The sequence below is a fragment of the Cetorhinus maximus genome, unplaced genomic scaffold, assembly GCF_964194155.1.
Source record: "Cetorhinus maximus unplaced genomic scaffold, sCetMax3.hap1.1 HAP1_SCAFFOLD_3747, whole genome shotgun sequence".
NCBI classification, from domain to species: Eukaryota; Metazoa; Chordata; class Chondrichthyes; order Lamniformes; family Cetorhinidae; genus Cetorhinus; species Cetorhinus maximus.
This window is the reverse complement of record NW_027599653.1, coordinates 5001-15000: the sequence shown is the minus strand read 5'-3', so window position 1 is coordinate 15000 and position 10000 is coordinate 5001. Positions and strand designations below refer to the sequence as shown.

Sequence of the window (10000 nt, the reverse complement as noted above, 5' to 3'; positions counted from 1 at the left end):
CTCCCTACTCCCTCCCCGCACACCCTCCCCTCTCCAAACTCCCTCCTCCCACCCCGCACATCCTCCCCTCACCAAACTCCCTCCTCCCTCCCCGCACACCCTCTTCTCTCCAAACTCCCTCCTCCCCCCGGACACCTCCCCTCTCCAAACTCCCTCCTCCCTCCCCACATGCCCTCCCCTCTCCCTCCTCCCTCCTCCCTCCCCACACACCCTCCCCTCTCCAAACTCCCTCCTCCCTCCCCACACACCCTCCCCCGTCCAAGCTCCCTCCTCCCTCCCCGCCCCGGACACCCTCCCTTCTCCAAACTCCCTCCTCCCCCTAGACACCCTACCCCCCGAAATCCTTCCTTCATGTTCCTCCTGCCTCTGCCCCTCCCAATGCACCTTCCTCTCCCCCCCCAACACCCTACTGGTGTACGGAGTGTGTGTGTGTGTGTGTGTGTGTGTATGCTGCACTGTCGGAGGGTCAGTACTGAGGGAGTGCAGCACTGTCGGAGGGTCAGTACTGAGGGAGTGCCGCACTGTCGGAGGGTCAGTACTGAGGGAGTGCTGCACTGTCAGAGGGTCAGTACTGAGGGAGTGCCGCACTGTTGGAGGGTCTGTACTGAAGGAGTGCTGCACTGTCGGAGGGTCACTACTGAGGGAGTGCTGCACTGTCGGAGGGTCAGTACTGAGGGAGTGCCGCACTGTCAGAGGGTCAGTACTGAGGGAGTGCCACACTGTCGGATGGTCAGCACTGAGGGAGTGCCGCACTGTCAGAGGGTCAGTGCTGAGGGAGTGCTGCACTGTCAGAGGGTCAGTACTGAGGGAGTGCTGCACTGTCGGAGGGTCAGTACTGAGGGAGTGCTGCACTGTCGGAGGGTCAGTACTGAGGGAGCGCCGCACTGTCAGAGGGTCAGCACTGAGGGAGTGCTGCACTGTCGGAGGGGCAGTACTGAGGGAGTGCTGCACTGTCGGAGGGTCAGTACTGAGGGAGAGCCGCACTGTCAGAGGGTCAGTACTGAGGGAGCGCCGCACTGTCGGAGGGTCAGTACTGAGGGAGTGCCACACTGTCGGATGGTCAGCACTGAGGGAGTGCCGCACTGTCGGAGGGTCAGTACTGAGGGAGTGCTGCACTGTCGGAGGGACAGTACTGAGGGAGTGCTGCACTGTCGGAGGGTCAGTGCTGAGGGAGTGCTGCACTGTCAGAGGGTCAGTGCTGAGGGAGTGCTGCACTGTCAGAGGGTCAGTACTGAGGGAGTGCTGCACTGTCGGAGGGTCAGTACTGAGGGAGTGCTGCACTGTCGGAGGGTCAGTACTGAGGGAGTGCTGCACTGTCGGAGGGTCAGTACTGAGGGAGTGCCGCACTGTCGGAGGGTCAGTACTGAGGGAGTGCTGCACTGTCAGAGGTGCTGTCTTTGGGAAGAGACACACTGAGGGCCTGGTCTGCCCTGTTGTAGACCCCACGGGCATCACTCAAAGCAGAGCAGAGGGATTCTCCCCAGTGTTTTGGGAACGATGTCCTGAGCTCGACGGGGGAGACGGTGGGGGGAGCAGTACTGTCACTGGGCTGGTAATCGAGAGTCCCCGGTTAAAGCCCTGGGGACCAGGGTTCAATCCCCACCCCCGGCCGCTGGTGGGGTTTAAATCCGATGAATAAAATCGGGAGTTGAAAACCAGTCTGCGTAACGGGGACGTAAAACTATCATCGAGAGTCGTAAAGACTCATCAGGGTCACTCATGTGTGAGGGGGGCCCTCATCATGGGAAGGGAACCTGTTGTATGCAAAATGGATGGTACATTTTCCTATGTAACTTCCCCCGTCTCTCCCTCTCTCTCTTGTGTAGGACCAACAAGGGGAAAGTCCCTGGTATCCAGGCTAAGCCTCCCCTGTCTCCAGCTTCTGCAGTTGAAGAGCCAAACCAATATGTATCAGAGAGCAGACGGACTACAGACTCTGAGGCGGTCGGAGCCAGACTGGTCTCAGAGAGCAGACAGACTCCAGACTCTGAGGCGGATGGAGCCAGGCAGGTCACAGACAGCAGACAGACTCCAGACTCTGAGGCGGACGGAGCCAGGCAGGTCTCACACAGCAGACGGACTCCAGACTCTGAGGCGAACGGAGCCAGGCACGTCTCAGAGAGCAGACGGACTCCAGACTCTGAGACGGACAGAACCAGACAGGTCACAGAGAGCAGACAGACTCCAGACTCTGAGGCGGACGGAGGCAGGCAGATCTCAGAGAGGAGATGGACTCCAGACACTGAGACGGACAGAATTAGACTGGTCTCAGACAGCAGACGGACCCTAGACTCTGAGACAGACAGAACCAGACTAGTCTCAGAGAGGAGACAGACTCCAGACTCCGATACGGACAGAACCAGACATGTCACAGACAGCAGACGGACACCAGACTCTGAGACGGACAGAATCAGACAGGTCTCAGAGAGCAGACAGACTCCAGACTCTGAGACGGACAGAACCAGACTGGTCTCAGAGAGCAGATGGACTCCAGACTCTGAGACAGACAGAACCAGACTGGTGTCAGAGAGCAGACGGACTCCAGACTCTGAGACGGACAGAACCAGACTGGTCTCAGAGAGCAGGCGGACTCCAGACTCTGAGACGGACAGAACCAGACAGGTCTCAGAGAGCAGACGGACTCCAGACTCTGAGACGGACAGAAACAGACAGGTCTCAGAGAGCAGACAGACCCCAGACTCTGAGACGGACAGAATCAGACAGGTCTCAGAGAGCAGACAAACTCCAGATTCTGAGACGGACAGAACCAGACTTGTCTCAGAGAGCAGACGGACTCCAGACTCTGAGACAGACAGAACCAGACTAGGCTCAGAGAGCAGACAGACTCCAGACTCTGTGACGGACAGAACCAGACAGGTCAGAGAGAGCAGACAGACTCCAGACACTGAGACGGACAGAATCAGACTGGTCTCAGAGAGCAGATGGCCTCCAGACTCTGAGACGGACAGAACCAGACAGGTCTCAGAGAGCAGACAGACCCCAGACTCTGAGACGGACAGAATCAGACAGGTCTCAGAGAGCAGACAGACTCCAGACTCTGAGACGGACAGAACCAGACTGGTCTCAGAGAGCAGATGGACTCCAGACTCTGAGACGGACAGAACCAGACTGGTCTCAGAGAGCAGACGGATTCCAGACTCTGAGACGGACAGAACCAGACTGGTCTCAGAGAGCAGACGGACTGCAGACTCTGAGACGGAGAGAACCAGACTGGTCTCAGAGAGCAGACGGACTCCAGACTCTGAGACGGACAGAACCAGTATGGTCTCAGAGAGCAGACGGACTCCAGACTCTGAGACGGACAGAACCAGACTGGTCTCAGAGAGCAGACGGACTCCAGACTCTGAGACGGACAGAACCAGACTGGTCTCAGAGAGCAAACGGACTCCAGACTCTGAGATGGACAGAACCAGACAGGTCTCAGAGAGCAAACGGACTCCAGACTCTGAGACAGACAGAATCAGACAGGTCTCAGAGAGCAGACGGACTCCAGACTCTGAGACGGACAGAACCAGACAGGTCTCAGAGAGCAGACAGACCCCAGACGCTGAGACGGACAGAATCAGACAGGTCTCAGAGAGCAGACAGACTCCAGACTCTGAGACGGACAGAACCAGACTGGTCTCAGAGAGCAGACAGACTCCAGACTCTGAGACGGACAGAACCAGACTGGTCTCAGAGAGCAGACGGACTCCAGACTCTGAGACAGACAGAACCAGACTAGGCTCAGAGAGCAGACGGACTCCAGACTCTGTGACGGACAGAACCAGACAGGTCACAGAGAGCAGACAGACTCCAGACTCTGAGATGGACAGAACCAGACAGGTCTCAGAGAGCAGACAGACCCCAGACTCTGAGACGGACAGAATCAGACAGCTCTCAGAGAGCAGACAGCCTCCAGACTCTGAGACGGACAGAACTAGACTGGTCTCAGACAGCAGACGGACCCCAGACTCTGAGACAGACAGAACCAGACTAGTCTCAGAGAGCAGACAGACTCCAGACGCTGAGACGGACAGAACCAGACTGGTCTCAGAGAGCAGGCGGACTCCAGACTCTGAGACGGACAGAACCAGACTGGTCTCAGAGAGCAGACAGACTCCAGACTCTGAGACGGACAGAACCAGACTGGTCTCAGAGAGCAGACGGACTCCAGACTCTGAGACGGACAGAACCAGACTGGTCTCAGAGAGCAAACGGACTCCAGACTCTGAGACAGACAGAATCAGACAGGTCTCAGAGAGCAGACGGACTCCAGACTCTGAGACGGACAGAACCAGACAGGTCTCAGAGAGCAGACAGACCCCAGACGCTGAGACGGACAGAATCAGACAGGTCTCAGAGAGCAGACAGACTCCAGACTCTGAGACGGACAGAACCAGACTGGTCTCAGAGAGCAGACAGACTCCAGACTCTGAGACGGACAGAACCAGACTGGTCTCAGAGAGCAGATGGACTCCAGACTCTGAGACAGACAGAACCAGACTAGGCTCAGAGAGCAGACGGACTCCAGACTCTGTGACGGACAGAACCAGACAGGTCACAGAGAGCAGACAGACTCCAGACTCTGAGACGGACAGAACCAGACTGGTCTCAGAGAGCAGACAGACACCAGACTCTCAGACGGACAGAATCAGACAGCTCTCAGAGAGCAGACAGACTCCAGACTCTGAGATGGACAGAACCAGACTAGTCTCAGAGAGCAGACGGACCCCAGACTCTGAGATGGACAGAACCAGACAGGTTTCAGAGAGCAGATGGACTCCAGACTCTGAGACGGACAGAACCAGACAGGCCACAGAGAGCAGACAGACTCCAGACTCTGAGATGGACAGAACCAGACAGGTCACAGAGAGCAGATGGACTCCAGACACTGAGACGGACAGAACCAGACTGGTCTCAGAGAGCAGACGGACCCCAGACTCTGAGATGGACAGAACCAGACAGGTTTCAGAGAGCAGATGGACTCCAGACTCTGAGACGGACAGAACCAGACAGGTCTCAGAGAGCAGACAGACCCCAGACTCTGAGACGGACAGAATCAGACTGGTCTCAGAGAGCAGACAGACTCCAGACTCTGAGACGGACAGAACCAGACTGGTCTCAGAGAGCAGACGGACTCCAGACTCTGAGACAGACAGAACCAGACTAGGCTCAGAGAGCAGACGGACTCCAGACTCTGTGACGGACAGAACCAGACAGTTCACAGAGAGCAGACAGACTCCAGACTCTGAGACGGACAGAACCAGACAGGTCTCAGAGAGCAGACAGACCCCAGACTCTGAGACGGACAGAATCAGACAGCTCTCAGAGAGCAGACAGACTCCAGACTCTGAGCCGGACAGAACCAGACTGGTCTCAGAGAGCAGACGGACCCCAGACTCTGAGATGGACAGAACCAGACAGGTTTCAGAGAGCAGATGGACTCCAGACTCTGAGACGGACAGAAGCAGACAGGCCACAGAGAGCAGACAGACTCCAGACTCTGAGATGGACAGAACCAGACAGGTCACAGAGAGCAGATGGACTCCAGACACTGAGACGGACAGAATCAGACTGGTCTCAGAGAGCAGATGGCCTCCAGACTCTGAGACGGACAGAACCAGACTGGTCTCAGAGAGCAGACAGACCCCAGACTCTGAGACGGACAGAATCAGACAGGTCTCAGAGAGCAGACAGACTCCAGACTCTGAGACGGACAGAACCAGACTGGTCTCAGAGAGCAGACAGACCCCAGACTCTGAGACGGACAGAACCAGACTGGTCTCAGAGAGCAGATGGACTCCAGACTCTGAGACGGACAGAACCAGACTGGTCTCAGAGAGCAGACGGACTGCAGACTCTGAGACGGACAGAACCAGACTGGTCTCAGAGAGCAGACAGACTGCAGACTCTGAGACGGACAGAACCAGACTGGTCTCAGAGAGCAGACGGACTCCAGACTCTGAGACGGACAGAACCAGTATGGTCTCAGAGAGCAGACGGACTCCAGACTCTGAGACGGACAGAACCAGACTGGTCTCAGAGAGCAAACGGACTCCAGACTCTGAGACGGACAGAACCAGACAGGTCACAGAGAGCAGACGGACTCCAGACTCTGAGACAGACAGAACCAGACAAGTCTCAGAGAGCAGACAGACTCCAGACTCTGAGACGGACAGAATCAGACAGGTCTCAGAGAGCAGACAGACTCCAGACTCTGAGACGGACAGAACCAGACTGGTCTCAGAGAGCAGACGGACTCCAGACTCTGAGACAGACAGAACCAGACTAGGCTCAGAGAGCAGACAGACTCCAGACTCTGAGACGGACAGAACCAGACAGGTCACAGAGAGCAGACAGACTCCAGACTCTGAGACGGACAGAACCAGACAGGTCTCAGAGAGCAGACAGACCCCAGACTCTGAGACGGACAGAATCAGACAGCTCTCAGAGAGCAGATGGACCCCAGACTCTGAGATGGACAGAACCAGACTGGTCTCAGAGAGCAGATGGACTCCAGACTCTGAGACGGACAGAACCAGACAGGCCACAGAGAGCAGACAGACTCCAGACTCTGAGATGGACAGAACCAGACAGGTCACAGAGAGCAGATGGACTCCAGACACTGAGACGGACAGAACCAGACTGGTCTCAGAGAGCAGACGGACCCCAGACTCTGAGATGGACAGAACCAGACAGGTTTCAGAGAGCAGATGGGCACCACACTCTGAGACGGACAGAAGCAGACAGGCCACAGAGAGCAGACAGACTCCAGACTCTGAGACGGACAGAACCAGACTGGTCTCAGAGAGCAGACGGACCCCAGACTCTGAGATGGACAGAACCAGACAGGTTTCAGAGAGCAGATGGACTCCAGACTCTGAGACGGACAGAAGCAGACAGGCCACGGAGAGCAGACAGACTCCAGACTCTGAGACGGACAGAACCAGACAGGTCACAGAGAGCAGATGGACTCCAGACTCTGAGACAGACAGAACCAGACTAGTCTCAGAGAGCAGACAGATTCCAGACTCTGATACGGACAGAACCAGACAGGTCACGGACAGCAGACGGACACCAGACTCTGAGACGGACAGAATCAGACAGGTCTCAGAGAGCAGACAGACTCCAGACTCTGAGACGGACAGAACCAGACAGGTCACAGAGAGCAGACGGACTCCAGACTCTGAGACGGACAGAACCAGACAGGTCTCAGAGAGCAGACAGACTCCAGACTCTGAGACAGACAGAATCAGACAGGTCTCAGAGAGCAGACAGACTCCAGACTCTGAGACGGACAGAACCAGACTGGTCTCAGAGAGCAGACGGACTCCAGACTCTGAGACAGACAGAACCAGACTAGGCTCAGAGAGCAGACAGACTCCAGACTCTGAGACGGACAGAACCAGACAGGTCACAGAGAGCAGACAGACTCCAGACTCTGAGATGGACAGAACCAGACAGGTCTCAGAGAGCAGACAGACCCCAGACTCTGAGACGGACAGAATCAGACAGCTCTCAGAGAGCAGATGGACCCCAGACTCTGAGATGGACAGAACCAGACAGGTTTCAGAGAGCAGATGGACTCCAGACTCTGAGACGGACAGAACCAGACAGGCCACAGAGAGCAGACAGACTCCAGACTCTGAGATGGACAGAACCAGACAGGTCACAGAGAGCAGATGGACTCCAGACACTGAGACGGACAGAACCAGACTGGTCTCAGAGAGCAGACGGACCCCAGACTCTGAGATGGACAGAACCAGACAGGTTTCAGAGAGCAGACGGACTCCAGACTCTGAGACGGACAGAACCAGACAGGTCTCAGAGAGCAGACAGACCCCAGACTCTGAGACGGAAAGAATCAGACTGGTCTCAGAGAGCAGACAGACTCCAGACTCTGAGACGGACAGAACCAGACTGGTCTCAGAGAGCAGACGGACTCCAGACTCTGAGACAGACAGAACCAGACTAGGCTCAGAGAGCAGACGGACTCCAGACTCTGTGACGGACAGAACCAGACAGGTCACAGAGAGCAGACAGACTCCAGACTCTGAGACGGACAGAACCAGACAGGTCTCAGAGAGCAGACAGACCCCAGACTCTGAGACGGACAGAATCAGACAGCTCTCAGAGAGCAGACAGACTCCAGACTCTGAGACGGACAGAACCAGACTGGTCTCAGAGAGCAGACGGACCCCAGACTCTGAGATGGACAGAACCAGACAGGTTTCAGAGAGCAGATGGACTCCAGACTCTGAGACGGACAGAAGCAGACAGGCCACAGAGAGCAGACAGACTCCAGACTCTGAGATGGACAGAACCAGACAGGTCACAGAGAGCAGATGGACTCCAGACACTGAGACGGACAGAATCAGACTGGTCTCAGAGAGCAGATGGCCTCCAGACTCTGAGACGGACAGAACCAGACTGGTCTCAGAGAGCAGACAGACCCCAGACTCTGAGACGGACAGAATCAGACAGGTCTCAGAGAGCAGACAGACTCCAGACTCTGAGACGGACAGAACCAGACTGGTCTCAGAGAGCAGACAGACCCCAGACTCTGAGACGGACAGAACCAGACTGGTCTCAGAGAGCAGATGGACTCCAGACTCTGAGACGGACAGAACCAGACTGGTCTCAGAGAGCAGACGGACTGCAGACTCTGAGACGGACAGAACCAGACTGGTCTCAGAGAGCAGACAGACTGCAGACTCTGAGACGGACAGAACCAGACTGGTCTCAGAGAGCAGACGGACTCCAGACTCTGAGACGGACAGAACCAGTATGGTCTCAGAGAGCAGACGGACTCCAGACTCTGAGACGGACAGAACCAGACTGGTCTCAGAGAGCAAACGGACTCCAGACTCTGAGACGGACAGAACCAGACAGGTCACAGAGAGCAGACGGACTCCAGACTCTGAGACGGACAGAACCAGACAGGTCTCAGAGAGCAGACAGACTCCAGACTCTGAGACGGACAGAATCAGACAGGTCTCAGAGAGCAGACAGACTCCAGACTCTGAGACGGACAGAACCAGACTGGTCTCAGAGAGCAGACGGACTCCAGACTCTGAGACAGACAGAACCAGACTAGGCTCAGAGAGCAGACAGACTCCAGACTCTGAGACGGACAGAACCAGACAGGTCACAGAGAGCAGACAGACTCCAGACTCTGAGACGGACAGAACCAGACAGGTCTCAGAGAGCAGACAGACCCCAGACTCTGAGACGGACAGAATCAGACAGCTCTCAGAGAGCAGATGGACCCCAGACTCTGAGATGGACAGAACCAGACAGGTTTCAGAGAGCAGATGGACTCCAGACTCTGAGACGGACAGAACCAGACAGGCCACAGAGAGCAGACAGACTCCAGACTCTGAGATGGACAGAACCAGACAGGTCACAGAGAGCAGATGGACTCCAGACACTGAGACGGACAGAACCAGACTGGTCTCAGAGAGCAGACGGACCCCAGACTCTGAGATGGACAGAACCAGACAGGTTTCAGAGAGCAGATGGGCACCACACTCTGAGACGGACAGAAGCAGACAGGCCACAGAGAGCAGACAGACTCCAGACTCTGAGACGGACAGAACCAGACTGGTCTCAGAGAGCAGACGGACCCCAGACTCTGAGATGGACAGAACCAGACAGGTTTCAGAGAGCAGATGGACTCCAGACTCTGAGACGGACAGAAGCAGACAGGCCACGGAGAGCAGACAGACTCCAGACTCTGAGACGGACAGAACCAGACAGGTCACAGAGAGCAGATGGACTCCAGACTCTGAGACAGACAGAACCAGACTAGTCTCAGAGAGCAGACAGATTCCAGACTCTGATACGGACAGAACCAGACAGGTCACAGACAGCAGACAGACACCAGACTCTGAGACGGACAGAATCAGACAGGTCTCAGAGAGCAGACAGACTCCAGACTCTGAGATGGACAGAACCAGACTGGTCTCAGAGAGCAGATGGACTCCAGACTCTGAGA

General features: G+C 56.1%; 1 protein-coding gene across 1 annotated transcript in view; it reads left to right on the top strand.

Annotated features, from left to right (window-relative positions):
* Positions 1-9387: 9387 nt before the first annotated feature.
* The window catches only part of LOC144678180 (uncharacterized), a gene marked incomplete at its 3' end in the record, with an annotated part of 4171 nt that continues 3558 nt past the window's right edge, over positions 9388-10000 (top strand). The window contains exon 1 of the mRNA XM_078538056.1: positions 9388-10000. This exon is cut by the window's right edge and continues 1168 nt beyond it. Within this exon, the coding sequence (XP_078394182.1) occupies positions 9388-10000 (613 nt within the window).